An 18,901-nucleotide genomic window follows, 5' to 3' on the forward strand; every position below is an offset into this window, starting at 1 on the left:
AATAATAATAGATATTTCCATTTTGTGACCACCTTCTCTGAATTATCCTTATGATTAGGATTTATTTATTTATTTATTTTTGAGGCCGGGTCTCTGTCACCCAGCCTGGAGTACAGTGGTGCCATCTCAGCTCACTGCATCCTCCATCTCCTGGGCTCAAGGGATCCTCCGGCCTCAGCCTCTCGAGTAGCTGGGACTCCAGGTGTGCACCACCACACCTAGCAAATTTTTCTATTTTTTGTAGAGACAGGGTTTTGCCATGTTGCCCAGGCTGGTCTCAAACTCGTGAGCTCAAATAATCTTCCCGCCTCAGCCTCCCAAAGTGCTGGGATTACTGGCGTGAGCCACCATGCCCTGCCAGCATTTGAGTGATTTGAGTGAGCACAAGAATGCAGTGAGGCACACATACCAATTGGCCTCATTTTACAGACTTTCAAACTGAGGCTCCAAGGAGATGTCACCTGTCTAGCTGACTGCCCTCACTCAGGAAGAGAGCCAAGGGTCAGAGCCATGAGGTTTAGTGCCCTCTATGAGGTCCCTGAGACTTCTGGGCTCTAGAAGGGCCTTCCCAGATCCTTGGAGCTGGAGGCCTGGGAGGTGTGTGGCCAGGGTGCCGCCTGTCTGACCCCTGGGGTTCAAGCTCTGAGCCACCATGCCCTCCTGCCTCCCATTGTGCAAAGAGGAAAGCAGAGGTCCCTGCAGAAGGGGCAGGATTTGCCTTGAGTCACGCACCAGGGCATGGATCCAGATGTCCAAGCAAGGTCCCCTTCAGAGACATTGGGAAAGGTGTGCCCTGGGTCCTGCTGGGGCAGGGTGCGTTGCTGGGGCTCATCCAGGACTCCCTGTCTGACATTAGGGTTGGGTGGGAAAAGGCCAGAGCTGCAGTCTCCATCCTGCCACCCTCCCTTTCCACCAGGGCCACGTGGAAGAGCTGTGGGGTCTTGCCGCACACCCCAGCCGGGCCCAGTTTGTGACCTGTGGGCAGGATAAGCTGGTGCATCTGTGGAGCTCAGAGACCCACCAGCCTCTGTGGAGCAGGATCATCGAGGTAAGGAGCCCGGGGACTGGAAACGCACCATTCTAACAAAACTACCCTTCTCCATGTATCAGGGCTCAGCACAGCAGACTGACACCTAACAAGGTCTTTTTGTGTTTTTTGTTTTTTCGTTTGTTTGTTTGTTTTGAGACAGAGTCTTGCTCTGTTGCCCAGGCTGGAGTGAAATGGAGTAATCTCAGCTCACTGAAACCTCCGCCTCCCACGTTCAAGCAATTCTCCTGCCTTAGCCACCTGAGTAGCTAGGATTACAGGCATGCACCACCACGCCCAGCTAATTTAGTAGAGACGAGGTTTCACCATGTTAGCCAGCCTGGTCTTGAACTCCTGACCTTGTGATCCCTCCACCTTGGCCTCCCAAAGTGCTAGGATTACAGGTGTGAGCAACCGTGCCCAGCCAAACAAGGTCTTTTTAAGCAGGGTGGGGATTTTGTCCAGGGAACTGGGTGCTTAGAAGCTCTCTCAGAAGGGTTGGGGGAGTGGGTTCTTGACTGGAAGGGAGCCCAGGACAACACAGAACCAACCCATCAGGGCAGCTGCTGTGAGAAGCAGGGAGTCAGGAGCCACTGAGTTCAAGAAGCTTCGATAGGCCGGGCGCGGTGGCTCAAGCCTATAATCCCAGCACTTTGGGAGGCCAAGGCGGGTGGATCACGAGGTCAAGAGATCGAGACCATCCTGGTCAACATGGTGAAATCCCGTCTCCACTAAAAATACAAAACATTAGCTGGGCGTGGTGGCTTGTGCCTGTAATCCCAGCTACTCAGGAGGCTGAGGCAGGAGAATTGCCTAAACCCAGGAGGCGGAGGTTGCAGTGACCCAAGATCACGCCATTGCACTCCAGCCTGGGTAACAACAGCGAAACTCTGTCTCAAAAAAAAAAAAAAAAAAAAGCTTCAATTGCTGCAACAGTCAAGTGTAGAGCTACACAGTCCCATAGGGTAACCACCAGCCACGTATGGCTATTCACACTGCGTTAATTAAAATGTAAAAAGAGCCGGGCGCAGTGCCTCAAGCCTGTAATCCCAGCACTTTGGGAGGCCGAGGCGGGTGGATCACGAGGTCAAGAGATCGAGACCATCCTGGTCAACATGGTGAAACCCCGTCTCTACTAAAAATACAAAAAATTAGCTGGGCATGGTGGCGCGTGCCTGTAATCCCAGCTACTCAGGAGGCTGAGGCAGGAGAATTGCCTGAACCCAGGAGGCAGAGGTTGTGGTGAGCCGAGATCGCGCCATAGCACTCCAGCCTGGGTAACAAAAGCAAAACTCCGTCTCAAAAAAAAAAAAAAAAAAAGTAAAAAGAGGCCCGGCACGGTGGCTGTAATCCCAGGACTTTAGGAGGCCAAGGCGGGTGGATCACAAGATCAGGAGATCAAGACCATCCTGGCCAACATGGTGAAACCCCATCTCTACTAAAATACAAAAAAATTAGCTGGGCATGGTGGCACACGCCTGTAATCTCAGCTACTCAGGAGGCTGAGGCAGGAGAATCGCTTGAAACGGGGAGGCAGAGTTTCAGTGAGCCGAGATCGCGCCACTGCACTCTAGCCTGGCCATAGAGCAAGACTCAGTCTCCAAAAAAAAAAAATTGTAAGGCCGGGCGCAGTGGCTCACGCCTGTAATCCTAGCACTTTGGGAGGCCGAAGTGGGTGGATCACCTGAGGTCAGGAGTTTAAGATCGGCCTGGCCATCATGGGGAAACCCCATCTTTTAAAAAATAAAAAATTGTAAACAATAAAAATTGCAGCTGGGTGTGGTGGCTCATGCTTGTAATCCCAGCACTTTGAGAGGCTGAGGCAGGTGGATTCTGTGAGTCCAGGAGTTTGAAACCAGCCTGGGCCACATGGCCAAACCCCATCTCTACAAAAAATGGGGTGGGGGGGGCGGCAGGGAAGGTGGGCATGGTGGCATGTGCCTACAGTCCCAACTTCTCTGGAGGCTGAAGTGGGAGGATCATCTGAGCCCAGGAGGTGGAAATTGCAGTGAGCTGAGATTGCACCACTACACTCCAGCCTGGGCAACAGAGCGAGACTCTGTCTCAAAAAAAGAAAAAGAATAAGAGGCTGGGCGCAGTGGCTCACGCCTGTAATCCCACCACTTTCGGAGGCTGAGGTGGTCAGATCACCTGAGGTCAGGAGTTGGAGACCAGCCTGGCCAACATGGTGAAACCCCATCTCTACTAAAAATACAAAAATTAGCTGGGCGTGGTGGCAGTCACCTGTAGTCTGAGCCAGGAGAATCACTTGAACTTGGGAGGCGGAGGTTGCAGTGAGCTGAGACCGTGCCATTGCACTCCAGCCTGGGTGACAGAGTGAAACTCCATCTCAAAAAATAAATAAACAAAAAGAGTCTTAAAATTCTGGATGCCCTTTGTCCCAGCATTCCCACATCTGGCAAATTACCTTAAAAAGTCGTCTTGGATGAATAAAGCTGTGGGAATTTAGGAGTAAGGAAGGATCCCAGGACAGCAGTGACAGGAGGAATGTTTTCTGTTCAGGCTAACATGTTACAAGAATGTCAAGGGGAATGGCTGCCAGGGTGTCTGGGGTGGTGGGGTTCCAAAGGGCAGCAGCGGGAGGGGAGAACCCTCCTGTCAGGATTAGAGTTGGCCCTGAGGCAGGAGAATGGCCAGATGGACATAGGACCTCAGCTCTGAGCCCTGCCTCTTTTCTTCCCTTCTCAGGACCCTGCCCGCTCAGCCGGCTTCCACCCCAGCGGCTCTGTCCTAGCCGTGGGCACAGTAACTGGCAGGTAAAGCTGAGGAGGGCATTTGGGGAGGGCTTCTCTGCTCCCTGGGGAACTGGCCCTTCCTCCTTTGTTCTTGCTTTCGCAAATTCCACAATTTACTGAGCTGAGATCCCTCAACATTCCTCTGGCTCACTGTAGCCACTGCTTCCCGGGTTCAAGCGATTTTCTTGCCTCAGCCTCCCAAGTAGCTGGGATTACAGGCACCTACCACTGTGCCCGGCTAATTTTTTTGATTTTTAGTAGTGACGTGGCTGGGCGTGGTGGCTCACGCCTGTAATCCAAGCACTTTGGAGGCCAAGGCTGGTAGATCACCTGAGGTCGGGAGTTCAAGACCAGCCTGACCAACATGGTGAAACTCCATCTTAAAAAAAAAAAAAAATTAAAAAAAAAAAAAGTAGGCCGGGCGCGGTGGCTCAAGCCTGTAATCCCAGCACTTTGGGAGGCCGAGACAGGTGGATCACGAGGTCAAAAGATCAAGACCATCCTGGTCAACATGGTGAAACCCCGTCTCTACTAAAAATATAAAAAATTAGCTGGGCGTGGTGGCGCGTGCCTGTAATCCCAGCTACTCAGGAGGCTGAGGCTGGATAATTGCCTGAACCCAGGAGGCAGAGGTTGCGGTGAGCCGAGATCGCGCCATTGCACTCCAGCCTGGGTAACAAGAGCGAAACTCCGTCTCAAAAAAAAAAAAAAAAGTAGTGACGGGTTTCACCATGTTGGCCAGCCTTCCCCAAAGTGTTGGGATTACAGGCGTGAGCCACCGCACCTGGTCTTGTTTTATTTCGTTTTTTCGAGACAGAGTCTTACTCTGTCGCCCAGGCTGGAGTGCGGTGGTGTGATTTCTGCTCACTGCAACCTCTGCCTCCCAGGTTCAAGCAATTCTTGGGCATCAGCCTCCCCAGTAGCTGGGATTACAGGCACGCGCCACCACACCCAGCTAATTTTTGTATTTTTAGTAGAGACGGGGTTTCGCCATGTTGACCAGGCTGGTTTTGAACTCTTGATCTAAAGCAATCCACCTGCCTTGGCCTCCCAAAGTGCTGGCATTGATTATAGGCCTGAGCCACCGAGCCCAGCCCGGATCTCTTCTGGGGTCCCTCTGATCCCTCCCTCAGGCCCCACAGATTGCGGGCCCTCTCTGTCAGATCAGCTCACCCCTCCTCCCCCCACCACACCCTCTCCTTCAAGATGGCTGCTGCTGGATACAGAGACCCATGACCTGGTGGCTATCCACACAGACGGCAATGAACAGATCTCAGTGGTCAGCTTCTCCCCAGGTAAGCGGCAGGCCTCGGACACCAGAGTGGCAGGGCCAGGGGATGGAGGCTCAGAGTTCTTGGCAGGGAGAGGGGTGGAGCCTGCGCTGCTAGGCCTCGGAGGGATGCAGTCGGGATGGAGTTGGGGACTGCTGAGGGGGCTGAGTCTGGGCGAGGAGGGGGCGGAGCCTGGGTGCCTCCTCATAGCCCCCCTCCCCCTCCCCCAGACGGGGCGTACCTGGCCGTGGGCTCCCACGACAACTTGGTGTACGTGTACACGGTGGACCAGGGCGGCCGCAAGGTCAGCCGCCTGGGCAAGTGCTCGGTGAGTGGGCAGTGGCCCCCAGCCCGCGCCGCCACCCCGCCCAGGGGGTGCAGAATTAACCAATTTTCTACCTCAAGGGAGTGCAGCTTCAACACTCAACTGATTGTGCCCTGATCAGAGCAAGGAGTCTTGGCCCCGCCCACACATTCACCACCTCTTGTGTTCTAAGCCCGCCCCTTCGTGTAGCCCCGCCCCTCACGTTCCGAGACCGCCCCTTTGTGTAGCCCCGCCCCCACGTGCTAAGCTCATCTGTGTAGCCCCGCCCCTCACGTTCCGAGACCGCTCCTCTGTGTAGACCCGACCCTCACATTCAAAGCCAGTTCCTCCGTGTCTAGCTCTGCCCACTTGTTCTAAACTCCATTGTGTTCTAAGTGCTTGTCTAGCCCTGCCCATCACAGTCTGGCCCCGCCCACAGTACTCTGGCCCCGCCCCACACGCCAAAGGCCTGTGTATCCTTCCTTTAGTCCCCTTGTGTTCTCACCCTACCTCTGTATTTGACCTTCCACTTTCCTGATTTAATCCTGTCCCCCTCTCCTTGGCTCCGCCCTCTCCAGCTCTAACACCATCCCTTCCCTCCCTGGCAGGGCCATTCCAGTTTTATCACCCACCTGGATTGGGCCCAGGACAGCAGCTGCTTTGTCACCAACTCCGGGGACTATGAGATTCTGTACTGTGAGTTCTCCGGGATCCAGAGACGTTTCTTCTTCCGTCTCATTTGCACGTGTGATTTGCAGACTTTCCTGAGTTCTGGGAGGGGAGGCAGGGGCTTCAAGTCTCTCTCCGTTGGTGTTCAAGACTATTTCTGATTTGGAATTCAGGGACCCCTGAGTTCTGATTTTCTCCCTGGTGTACCCCACTTCTAGCCAATTCCTCCCCTTTCTGGCCAGATGGGTAGGATGCAGGTTTCTTTTTTTAATTTTTATTTTTTGAGACGGAATCTCACTCTGCCACCCAGGCTGGAGTGCAATGGCACGATTTTGGCTCACTGCAACATCCACCTTCCAGGTTCAAATGATTCTCCCGCCTAAGCTCCCCCACCCCCCAGTAGCTGGGATTTCAGGAGCACACCACCATGCCCAGCTAATTTTATTTATTTATTTATTTACTGAGATGCAGTTTCACTTTTGTCCCCCAGGCTGGAGTGCAATGGGGTGATCTCAGCTCACTGCAGCCTCTGCCTCCCGGGTTCAAGCAATTCTCCTGCCTCAGCCTCCCAAGTAGCTGGGATTACAGGTGTCCACCACCATGCCCAGCTAATTTTTTTGGTATTTTTAGGAGAGATGGGGTTTCGTGATGTTGGCCAGGCTTGTCTCAAACTCCTGGCCTCAGGTGATCCGCCGGCCTCGGACTCCCAAAGTACTGGGATTACAGGAATGAGCCACCATGCCCAGCCTAATTTTTGTATATTTAGTAGAGACGATGTTTCACCATCTTGGCCAGGCTGGTCTCGAACTCCTGACCTCAAGTGATCCAGCTGGGCTCCGTGGCTCACACCACCTGCTGTTATTACAGGCATGAGCCATCCACACCCAGCCAGATGCAGGTTTCAAAGCAGATGCTTCGCTTATGCTGTGGGCTGTGAGGACTCAGCATGTAGCTGCCTCAGCCAGTTCTGAGAGGTGGAATGAGCCCTGGGACCTTAGCTGTCTTTGTCTTGGACCTCAGTGCCCGATGTCTAAGAAAGGGATGGGTTTACTCCAAAGTTCTTCCAACTCTGAATGTCTCCTCCCATTTTCTGCGCCAGGGGACCCGGCTACCTGTAAGCAGATCACTAGTGCGGATGCTGTGAGGAACATGGAATGGGCCACAGCTACTTGTGTCCTGGGATTTGGGGTGTTTGGTGAGTTCTGGAATGAGGAGAGACATCCTCACTGGTGGTTTCCAGAGTCTTACTGCTCACCTCCAGTATGGGACACTCACTCCTTTACTGCATGTGGGCTGCATTTGTATAAGAGGAAAGGGTAGCGTGAGATGACTGTTAAGAGCTATAATAAAATGAAACCAAATAGGTGCGGTAACGGACCAGGAGATTCACACACTGCTGGTGCCCTAGCTGCCGATTCGTTCAGGCATGAATGCAGTGAATACATACTCCTTAAGCAGTTCTGTGGCCACCACGGGCTTGGCAGTGACCATGACTGAGGGCCCTACTCTCCTGGGGCTCACAGTCTAGTGGAGGAAGTAGACTTGTCCGTGGACAGTGATGACACAGAATGAGCAGGGCTGGGACAGAGAAACCCAGGGTGGGGCCTAGTCTGGGAGGGAATCAGGGAAGGCTTCCTGGAGGAAGAGACATCTGAGCTAGGACCTGGAGGATAAGGAGTTACTCTCCAGGGCAGTGAAGAAGGAAAGCAGTCTCTAGGGAAAGGGAATAGCACATCCAAAAGCCCAGGCATGACACAGAACTTGGCATTCAGAGAAATGCAGGGAGGCGGGGTGGCCAAATTATTACAGAGGTTAACAGGAGCACTGACAGGGATGAGGCTGGAGCAGTGGGTGGGGCCCGCCGAGGCTTAGAGTCAAGTGCTTTCTTCTGAGGTCAACAGGGAGCCATGGAAGGGTTCTGAGTTGAGCAGGGTCAGGCTCCGATTCACATTTTAAGAAGGTCATTCTGCTAGCTGGGTGCGGTGGTGCATGCCTGTAATCCCAGCTACTTGGGAGGCTGAGGTAGGAGAATCGCTTGAACCTGGAAGGTGGAGGTTGCAGGTGAGCCAGGATCGCACCACTGCACTCCAGCCTGGGTGACAGAGTGAGACTCAGTCTCAAAAAAAAAAAAAGGTCGTTCTGACTCGTATGATCAGATTCATATGGACTAGGTCAGAACAAATTTAGGATGGCTGGAGTGGCAGTCTGCTCCTGCTGGCAGCCTCTGCCTCCAGCTGACATCTAACCACTTCCCTCCGTCATGCCCACAGGGATCTGGTGCGAAGGGGCGGACGGCACGGATATCAACGCAGTGGCCCGCTCCCACGATGGGAAGTTGCTGGCTTCAGCTGACGACTTTGGCAAAGTTCACCTGTTTAGCTACCCCTGCTGTCAGCCTCGAGTGAGTCCCTTAGGGAGATGGGGGGACAGGGTTAGCAAGCAGCGGTGGGGACAAGATTCAGGCAGCTCTAGTCCAACCCCACCCCTTCTCTGAGCCTCAGTTTTCCCATCTGTACAAGGAGGACAGTGGTCTTGATCACAAGGGTCTTTCTGGTTTTTTTTTTTTTTTTTTTTGAGATGGAGTTTCGCTCTTGTTACCCAGGCTGGAGTGCAATGGCGCGATCTCTGCTCCCCACAACCTCCGCCTCCTGGGTTCAAGCAATTCTCCTGCCTCAGCCTCCCGAGTAGCTGGGACTACAGTGTGCACCACCATGCCCAGCTAATTTTTGTATTTTTAGTAGAGACGGGGTTTCACCATGTTGACCAGGATGGTCTCGATCTCTTGACCTCGTGATCCACCCTCCTCGGCCTCCCAAAGTGCTGGGATTACAGGCATGAGCCACCGCGCCCGGCAAGGACCTTTCCTAACCCAAAGGTGGATGAATTTCAGAGTGTGTCATGCTGGAGACATGGCTCTCTGAAGTTCTGAGCAACTGCAATTCTGAGCTCTTTGGTTATTTTATCCTTGTTAACGCCTCAGTAAATATTTATTGAGCACCTACTGTGTACCTGGACACAGAAGATACAACCATAACTTACAAGTTTTTAAGGGAGGCAAAGGCAAGGCGCAGTGGCTCACATGTAATTGCAACAGCTTGCAAGACTGAGGCCAGAGGATCACTTGAGACCAGGAGTTCAAGACCAGCCTGGGCAACAAAATGAGACCCCATCTCTACAAATAATACACAAAATTAGCTGAGCATGGTGGTGCACGCCTGTAGTCCCAGCTACAAGGGAGTCCGAGGCAGGAGGATTTCTTGAGCCCAGGAGCTTGAGGCTGCAGTGAGCCATGATTGCACCACTGTACTCTAGCCTGGGTGACAGAGCAAGACTTTGTCTCAAAACAAAGACAAAAAAAAAAACAAAAACGGATGTTAATTTTACCATTCTCTGGTTCTAACAGGAGAGGGGTTGTTTCAACATTTTCCTAGGAAATGTTCATACATAAAGCAGAAAGACTAGTACAGTGACCCCTCCTGTACTTACTACCCATCTTCAGCTATTACCAGGTTTGGCATTTTTTTCCGTTTCTTCTTTCTCTTTTCTCTTCTTTTATTATTTATTGATTTATTGAGACAGAGTTTTGCTTTTGTTACCCAGGCTGGAGTGCAATGGCACAATGTCAGCTCACTGCAACCTCCGCCTCCCAGGTTCAAGTGATTCTCCTGCCTCAGCCTCCCTAGTAGCTGGGATTACAGGCATGAGCCACTACGCCCAGAAAATTTTGTATTTTTAGTAGAGATAGGGTTTCTCCGTGTTGGTCAGGCTGGTCTCGAACTCCCAACCTCAGGTGATCTGCCCGCCTCTGCCTCCCAAAGTGCTGGGATTACAGGTTGAGCCACTGTGCCAGACCTATTTATTTATTTTTGAGACAGAGTCTCACTGTTGCCCAGGCTGGAGTGCAGTGGTATGATCTCAGCTCACTGCAACCTCCACCTCCTGGGTTCAAGTGATCCTCCTGCCTCAGCCTCCCTAGTAGCTGGGATTACAGGTGCGTGCCACCACACCCAGCTAATTTTTTATTTTTAGTAGAGATGGCGTTTCACCTTGTTGGCCAGGCTGGTCTTGAACCCCTGACCACAAGTGATCTGTCTGCCTCAGCCTCTCAAAATTATGGGATTACAGGCGAGAGCCACAGCACCTGTCCTAGTGTGTAGTTTTAAGAAACCACATATGTGGCTACATGCAGTGGCTCATGCCTGTAATTGCAGCACTTTGGGAGGATGAGGCCATGGACCATCTGAGGTCAAGAAGGATCGTCTTGAGACCAGCCTGACCAACGTGGTGAAACCCCATCTCTACTAAAAATACAAAAATTACGGTCGGGCATGGTGGCTCAAGCCTGTAATCCCAGCACTTTGGGAGGTCGAGGCAGGCAGATCATAAGGTCAAGAGATCGAGACCGAGGCCGGGCGCGGTGGCTCACGCCTGTAATCCCAGCACTTTGGGAGGCCGAGGTGGGTGGATCACAAGGCCAAGAGATCGAGACCATCCTGGTCAACATGGTGAAACCCCGTCTCTACAAAAAATACAAAAAATTAGCTGGGCATGGTGGCACGTGCCTGTAATCCCAGCTACTCAGGAGGCTGAGGCAGGAGAATTGCCTGAACCCAGGAGGCGGAGGTTGGGGTGAGCCAAGATCACGCCATTGCACTCCAGCCCGGGTAACAAGAGTGAAACTCCGTCTCAAAAAAAAAAAAAAAAAAAAAAAAAAGAGATCGAGACCAGCCGGGCGCGGTGGCTCAAGCCTGTAATCCCAGCACTTTGGGAGGCCGAGGCGGGTGGATCACGAGGTCGAGAGATCGAGACCATCCCGGTCAACATGGTGAAACCCCGTCTCTACTAAAAATACAAAAAATTAGCTGGGCATGGTCGCTCGTGCCTGTAATCCCAGCTATTCAGGAGGCTGAGGCAGGAGAATTGCTTCAATCCAGGAGGCGGAGGTTGCGGTGAGCCGAGATGGCGCCATTGCACTCCAGCCTGGGTAACAAGAGCGAAAACTCCATCTCAAAAAAAAAAAAAAGAACAAGAGATCGAGACCATCCTGGCCAACATGGTGAAACCCTGTCTCTACTAAAAATACAAAAATTAGCTGGGTGTAGTGGCACGCGCCTGTAGTCCCAGCTACTTGGGAGGCTGAGGCAGGAGAATTGCTTGAATCCAGGAGGCAGAGGTTGCAGTGAGCCGAGATTGTGCCACTGCATTCCAGCCTGGTGCCTGAAGACAGAGTGAGACTCTGTCTCAAAAAAAAAAAAAAAAAAAAAAAAAAGAGTTACCTGGGCGTGGTGGCAGGTGCCTCTAATCCCAGCTTCTCAGGAGGCTGAGGCAGGAGAATCGCTTGAACCCAGGAGGCAGAGGTTGCCAAGATCATGCCACTGCACTCCAGCCTGGGACACAGAGCAAAACGCTGTCTCAAAAGAAAAAAAAAGATCAGGCACAGTGGCTCACACCTGTAATCCCAGCACTTTGGGAGGCCGAGCTGGGTGGATCATGAGGTCAAGAGTTCAAGACCAGCCTGGCCAAGATGGTGAAACCTCATCTCAACTAAAAATACGAAAATTAGCCAGGCGTGGTGGCAGGCGCCTGTAATCCCAACTACTCAGGAGACTGAGGCAGCAAATTGCCTGAACCCGAGAGGCAGAGGTTGCAGCCAGCCGAAATCACATCACTGCACTCCAGCCTGGAGTTCTGCACAGAGCAAGGCTCCGTCTCAAAAATATAATAATAATAAAATAATAAGGATAATTTCTATATATCCACAAGCCCCTGACCACTCCTACTCATTAGCATTAATTTCTTACATGCCTCATCCCTAGGAAGGCAAAAACAAGACATCAATTCCTAAATATGATCTAATAGCCAGTACACATTAACATTTCCTTGATGTTCCCCAGACTGGCCTTCTACAGATAGTTTGAACCAGGGTCCAAACATTGCATTTGCTTATCTCTCAAATCTCCTCATGTAGACCAGCCTTCCCCCTGTGCACAGTACTTTTTCTATTTAGGTCATTAACTTGCTGAATAAATCATTCAGGTGCCCTGCTGGGTTTTGTGTTTGTTTTTTGTGTTTTTGACAGTCTCCCTCTGTCACCCAGGCTGGAGTGCAGTAGTGTGATCTTGGCTCACTGCAACCTCCACTGCCTGGGTTTAGGGGATTCTCGTGCCTCAGCCTCCCAAGTAGCTGGGACTACAGGCACGGGCCACCATGCCTGGGTAATTGTTTTTGTATTTTTAGTAGAGACAGGGTTTCACCATGTTGGCCATTCTGGTCTTGAACTGACCTCAGGTGACCTGCCTGCCTTGGCCTCTCAAAGGGCTGGGATGACAAGCATGAACCACCACGTCCTACCTAAATTTGTATTTTTAGTAGAGATCGGGTTCTACCATGTTGGCCAGGCTAGTCTCAAACTCCTGACCTCAAGCCTCCCAAAGTGCTGGGATTATAGACGTGAACCACCACACCGGCTGTTCTGTTGATTCCTAAACAAAAGGCTTATTAGCCCCGGCAACATAGGGAGACCCCATTGCTATAAAAATAAAAGATTAGCCAGATGTGGTGGTGCATGTCTGTGATTCCCAGCTACTTGGGAGACTGCGGTGGGAGGATCCCTTGAGTCCAGGAGGTCAAGGCTGCATTGAAGCTGTGCTCATGCCTGACTTCACTCTAACCTAAGTGACAAAATAAATAAATAAATAAGGCCGGGTGCGGTGGCTCAAGTCTGTAATCCCAGCACTTTGGGAGGCCGAGGCGGGTGGATCACGAGGTCAAGAGATCGAGACCATCCTGGTCAATATGGTGAAACCCCGTCTCTACCAAAAATACAAAAAAAAAAATCAGCTGGGCATGGTGGCACGTGCCTGTAATCCCAGCTACTCAGGAGGCTGAGGCAGGAGAATTGCCTGAACCCAGAAGCCGGAGGTTGCGGTGAGCCGAGATCGCGCCATTGCACTCCAGCCTGGGTAACAAGAGCGAAACTCTGTCTCAAAATAAATAAATAAATAAGTAAATAAATAAATAAAGGAGGAAGAGCAGGGAAGAACCAGGTCAAGACAAGAGGCCCATGGGTGGCATTGCCCCCACTGACCTTTCTTCCCTTACTTCTTTCTTTATAACAGGCCCTCAGCCACAAATACGGTGGACACAGCAGCCACGTGACGAATGTGGCCTTCTTGTGGGATGACAGCATGGCCCTGACCACGGGGGGCAAGGACACCAGTGTGCTACAGTGGCGGGTGGTCTGACGCGGCCAGGGCAGAGTCAGGTGTCAGGGCAGGAATTATATTTTCGGGAGATGTCTATTGCCGAGTAGAGTAATATATACCCAGAGTATGTCTATAGCAGAGGGGGTTATGGGGGCGGGAGGGTAGACTGACAGACAGAAATCTCTATTTATCCGGGTGGGAAGAGGGGTCACGTCGATTAGGGGATCCACCGGTGTTTGGTTTGGGGTGTTTTTTAAGTTTTTTCTTTTATATCATCCACAAATAAAGACACGTGCACTAAGGTGTGTCTGTGTATTTATGTGGTGTGTGCCTAGACAGTCGTGTATGTGTATGGATGTGTGTGTGTGTTAGTGTATTAGTCCATTTTCATGCTACTGATAAAGACATACCCAAGACTGGGCAATTGACGAAAAGAAGAGGTCTATTGGACTTACAGTTCCACGTGGCTGGAGAGGCCTCACCATTATGAGAGGCACATCTCGCATGGCAGCAGACAAGAGAGCTGGTGCAGGGAAACTCCCGCCCTTTTTTTTTCTTTTTTGAGATGGAGTTTCACTCTCGTTGCCCAGGGTGGAGTGCAATCGCACCATCTCAGCTCACCACAACCTCCGCCTCCTGGGTTCAAGTGACTCCCCTGCCTCAGTCTCCTGAGTAGCTGGGATTACAGGTATGCGCCACCATGCCCGGCTAATTTTGTAATTTTAGTAGAGACAGGGTTTCTCCATGTTGGTCGGGGTGGTCTTGAACTCCCGACCTCAGGTGATCCTCCTGCCTCGGCCTCCCAAAGTGTTTGGATTACAGGCTTGAGCCACTGTGCCCTTCGGGAAACTCCTCTTTTTAAAATCATCAGATCCTGTGAGACATTCACTATCACAAGAACACGGGAAAGACCTGCCCGCATGATTCAATGACCTCCCACCAGGTCCCACCCACAACACCTGGGAATTCAAGATGAGATCTGGTTGGGGACCCAGCCAAATCGTATCAGTCTGTTAGAGCGCTTGTGATGAGGACCCCTTGTTGCTTAGGTCTTCTTTGGATGCAAGTGATAGAAACCATCGTGCTCTAACTTGGATTAAAATAAAACTTTCTGGCCAGGTGCGGTGGCTCACACCTATAATCCCAGCACTCTGAGAGGCTGAGAGGGGCAGATCACCTGAGGTTAGGAGTTCAAAACCAGCCTGGCCAACATGGGAAAACCCTGTTTCTACTAAAAATGCAAAAAATTAACCAGGCTTGATGGCGGGCACCTTCATTCCAGCTTCTTGGGCAGAGGCTGGAGAATTGCCTGAACCCTGGAGGCAGAAGTTGCAGTAAGCTGAGATTGAGCCACTGCACTTCAGTCTGGGCAACAAGAGCAAGACTTAGTCTCAAAAAAAAAAAAAGGAGGTTGAAGGCGGGCCAGGTGGTTCAAGGTTGTAATTCTGTCACTTTGGGAGGCCAAGGCAAGTGGATCACTTGAGGTCAGGAGTTCAAGACAGCCTGGCCAGCATGGTAAAACCCCGTATCTACTAAAAATACAATTAGCCACAGTTCAGAGCAGGCGTCCCCAAACTTTTTACACAGGGGGCCAGTTCACTGTCTCTCAGACCGTTGGAGGGCCGCCACATACTGTGCTCCTCTCAACACCAGTGAAAGAGGTGCCCCTTTCTGAAGTGCAGCGGGGGACCAGATAAATGGCCTCAGGGGGTCGCATGCAGCCTGCAGGCCGTAGTTTGGGGACGCCTGGTTCAGAGGATGGGGTCACAGCCACTGTGGGAATAAGGGAAGCAGGAAGGGGCCCAGGAAGTGAATGCACCCTGACCTCTCTCCACCGACCCTGGAGATGGAGTTTGCACTAGACCTATCCTAACGACCTTAGGTCTGGAAGACAGTTTTCTGCCGCTCTTGGGTCAAAGGCTCCTCTCCACCTCCCCTTGCTCACTCCCACCTCTCATCCCTTCCCCATTGCCCAGGTTCTGGGAAAGTGACCCAGCGCTGCGGAAGCGGCCCTTTCACCAGGGCTCCTGGTGCTCTCTCGACCCCTCGTGGCCAGACTAGGACCTGCATGGAAAAATGCGCCCAGAAAGATCTACTGGAAAAATGCTGGTGATTCTCCATATGACCCCCCTCCGCCAGCCCCCACTGGGTCACTCTCAGCCTTCCTTCCCCTGCTCGGGGCCCTGGGAGACTGCCCTGTGCAAACTCTACCCGCAGGGCCGGTGGAGAGAGGTCAGGGGATTCACTTCCTGGGCCCCTCCCCGCATCCCGCACTCACAGTGGCTGTGGTTCCCTCCTCTGAACCGCAGCTCCTCTGGGAACTCCAGCTGTCCCTGGAGATGAGTAACAAACTCCCTCCCTGTCCCTTCTGCCCTAGGCTGGTGATGGCTTGGTGCCCACTTCGGCTGATCCCCTGGTGCTGCCCCATCCTTGTGGCTTCCTCCACTCTGCCCGTCCCTCTACACTGCCCATAAAAACGCTCCCAGTTAAACCCTTGCAGTGGCCACTTGCTTCCCTCCAGGATCCTGATCAAGTCTCAGCATAAATTTAGAAGGAGCCAGAGAGAGAAGGGGACCCTAAGCCCATCAATGAGCATTCAGAATATATATATATATATATATATATGTTTTTTTGAGACAGGGTCTTTGTTGCCCAGGCTGGAGTGCAGTGGCACAATCTCAGCTCACTGCAACCTCCCCCTCCCAGGTTCAACCGATTCTCCTGCCTCAGCCTCCCCAGTAGCTGGGACTACAGGCTCGCACCACCACACCTGGCTAATTTTTGCATTTTTTTTTTTAGTAGAGACAGAGTTTCACCATGTTGGCCAGGATGGTCTCAATCTCCTGACCTTGTGATCCGCCCGCCTCCACCTCCCAAAGTGTTGGGATTACAGGCGTGAGCCACTGCGCCTGCTCTGTTTATTTTAAACTATGACTTCATTTACAGGAATTTCTTTTTTTTTTTTTTTTTTTTCCAGACAGAGTATTACTGTGTCACCCAGGCTGGGGTGCAATGGCACGATCTTGGCTCACTGCAACCTCCGCCTCCCAGGTTCAACCGATTCTCCTGCCTCAGCCTCCTGAGTAGCTGGGACTACAGGTTCGCAGCACCACGCCCGGCTAATTTTTGTATTTGTGGTAGAGATGGGGTTTCACCATGTCGTTCAAGCTGATCTCCATCCAACTCCTGACCTTGTGATCGGCCCGCCTCAGCCTCCCAAAGTGCTGGGATTACAGGCGTGAGCCACCGTGCCCTGCTGGAATTTCTAGAACATAACTAAACTCTGGTGTAAAATGAAAGCACACAGGACCCAGCTTGGTGGCTCACACCTGTAATCCTAGCACTTTGTGGGGCAGATCACTTGAGCCCAGGCATTTGAGACCAGCCTGGGCAACATGGGGATGCCCCATCACTACAAAAACATACGGAAGTTATTTTTATTTCTTATTTATTTGTACAGGTGCATCCTTGTAGTTCCAGCTACTTGGGAGGCCAAGGTGGGAAAATCACCTGAGCTCGGGGAGGTTGAGGCTGCACTGAGTCATGGTCGTCCCACTGCCTGCACTCCAGCCTGGGCAGCAGAGTGAGACCCGGTATCAAAAAAAAAAAGAAAGAAAAGAAAGAACGGGTTTGCTTTTGGGAGTGAAGTAGACTGCACTGCCTAAAAAAGAATACGAAACAATATTCTGAGATGATGAAAATATTCTTTTTTTTTTTTTGAGGCGGAGTTTCGCTCTTGTTACCCAGGCTGGAGTGCAATGGCGCGATCTCGGCTCACCGCAACCTCCGCCTCCTGGGTTCAGGCAATTCTCCTGCCTCAGCCTCCTGAGTAGCTGGGATTACAGGCACGTGCCACCATGCCCAGTGAATTTTTAGTATTTTTAGTAGAGACGGGGTTTCACCATGTTGACCAGGATGGTCTCGATCTCTTGACCTCGTGATCCACCCGCCTCGGCTTCCCAAAGTGCTGGATTACAGGCTTGAGTCACCGCGCCCAGCCAGTGAAAATATTCTTAATGTTTTTGTTTGTTTTGAGACGGAGTTGTACTCTGTCACCCAGGCTGGAGCACACTTGCATGATCTCGGCTCACTGCAGCCTCCGCCTCCCAGGTTCAAGTGATTCTCCTGCGTCAGCCTCCCAAGTAGCTGGGATTAGAGGCACCTGCCATCACACCTAGCTAGTTTCTGTATTTTTAGTAGAGACGGGATTTTGCCACGTTAGCCAGTTGGGTCTTGAACTCCTCATCTCAAGTGATCTGCCCCAGCCTTCCAGTGTGTTGGGATTATAGATATGAGCCACCGCACCCAGCCTGGTCTCCAACTCCTGACCTCAAGTGATCTGCCCGCCTCAGCCTCCCAAAGTGCTGGTATTACAGGCCTGCGCCACCGTACCCAGCCGATATCCTGTGTCTTGGTTTGGGTGTTTAATTACATGGAGTATCCAATTTTCTGGATTCCTTATATTGTTCCCTTAAGATCTAAACATTTTAATTAAAAATATTTTGAGACTAATTGTTAATTAAATGTGATTTTTAATTACATTTAATTTTAAGTCACGGCAAGTGTTTAATTTTTTTTTTTTTTCGTAGCAATGAGGGTTTCACTTTGTTGCCCAGACTGGTCTCAAACTCCTGGGCTCCAGTGATCCTCCTGCCTCAGACTCCCAAAATGCTGGGATTACAGGCAAGAGCAGCAGAGCTGAGTCTTCTTTTTATGCCCCCCCACCCCCACCCCCCGTTTTCCAGGTTATAGTGCAGAAGTGTGATCTTAGCTCACGGCAACCTTTGCCTCCTGGGCTCAGGTGATCCTTTCACCTCTATCTGTGCAGTAGCTGGGACCACAGGCACACGCCACTCAAGCTGGCCAATTAAAAAAAAAAAAAATATATATATATATATATATATTTTTTTTTTTTGGTTGAGACAGAGTCTTGCTATGGGGGTTGGGGGTTGATCTCAAACTCCCGGCCTCAAGTGATCTGCTTGCCTTGGCCTCCTAAAGTGCTGGGATCACAGGCGTGAACCACCACGCCTGGCCAACATTTTAATTTTAATAAAAATAAAAAAGGAGGCCGGGCGTGGTGGTTCACGCCTGTGATCCCAGCACTTTGGGCGGCCAAGGCAGGTGGATCACTGAGGTCAGGAGTTTGAGACCAGCCTGGCCAACATGATGAAACTCCGTCTCTACTAAAAATATAAAAAATTAGCTGGGTGTGGTAGTGGGCACCTGTAATCCCAGCTGCTTAGGAGGCTGAGGCAGGAGAGATCACCTGAACTTGGGAGACGAAATCACGGCATTGTACTCCAGCCTGGGCAACAAGAGCGAAACTGTCTCAAAAAACAAATAGTCTGGGTGAGGTGGCTCACACCTGTAATCCCAGCACTTTGGGAGGCCTAGGCAGGAAGATCACTTGAGGTCAGGAGTTCAAGACCAGCCTAGTCAACATGGTGAAAACCTATCTCTGCTAAAAACACAAACATTAGCCAGGTGTGGTGGCTCACGCCTGTAATCCCAGCACTTTGGGAGGCCAAAGCAGCAGGATCGCTTGAGCCCAGGAGTTTGAGACTATCCTGGATAAGATAGTGAGGCCCCTGTCGTAGAAAAAAATTTAAAAAACCGTCCAGGTGTGCTGGTGCATTCCTGTGGTCCCAGCAACTTGGGAGGCTGAG

The 18,901-nt window shown here is 51.5% G+C and overlaps 1 protein-coding gene across 5 annotated transcripts in view; it reads left to right on the forward strand.

Annotated features, from left to right (window-relative positions):
- The window catches only part of EML2 (EMAP like 2), a 38,882-nt gene extending 25,349 nt beyond the window's left edge, over positions 1 to 13,533 (forward strand). For all 5 annotated transcript variants that reach the window (XM_010350963.3, XM_074386174.1, XM_039466464.2 and 2 more), the window contains 8 exons: positions 917 to 1,048; positions 3,737 to 3,804; positions 4,990 to 5,078; positions 5,285 to 5,382; positions 5,967 to 6,054; positions 7,127 to 7,222; positions 8,298 to 8,428; positions 13,146 to 13,533. In XM_010350963.3, the coding sequence (XP_010349265.1) occupies positions 917 to 1,048; positions 3,737 to 3,804; positions 4,990 to 5,078; positions 5,285 to 5,382; positions 5,967 to 6,054; positions 7,127 to 7,222; positions 8,298 to 8,428; positions 13,146 to 13,271 (828 nt within the window). In that variant the 3' untranslated portion in view covers positions 13,272 to 13,533. The remainder of the gene's footprint in view (positions 1 to 916; positions 1,049 to 3,736; positions 3,805 to 4,989; positions 5,079 to 5,284; positions 5,383 to 5,966; positions 6,055 to 7,126; positions 7,223 to 8,297; positions 8,429 to 13,145) is intronic.
- Positions 13,534 to 18,901: the final 5,368 nt, after the last annotated feature.

This window comes from Saimiri boliviensis, chromosome 14 (genome assembly GCF_048565385.1).
Source record: "Saimiri boliviensis isolate mSaiBol1 chromosome 14, mSaiBol1.pri, whole genome shotgun sequence".
Lineage (NCBI taxonomy): Eukaryota > Metazoa > Chordata > Mammalia > Primates > Cebidae > Saimiri > Saimiri boliviensis.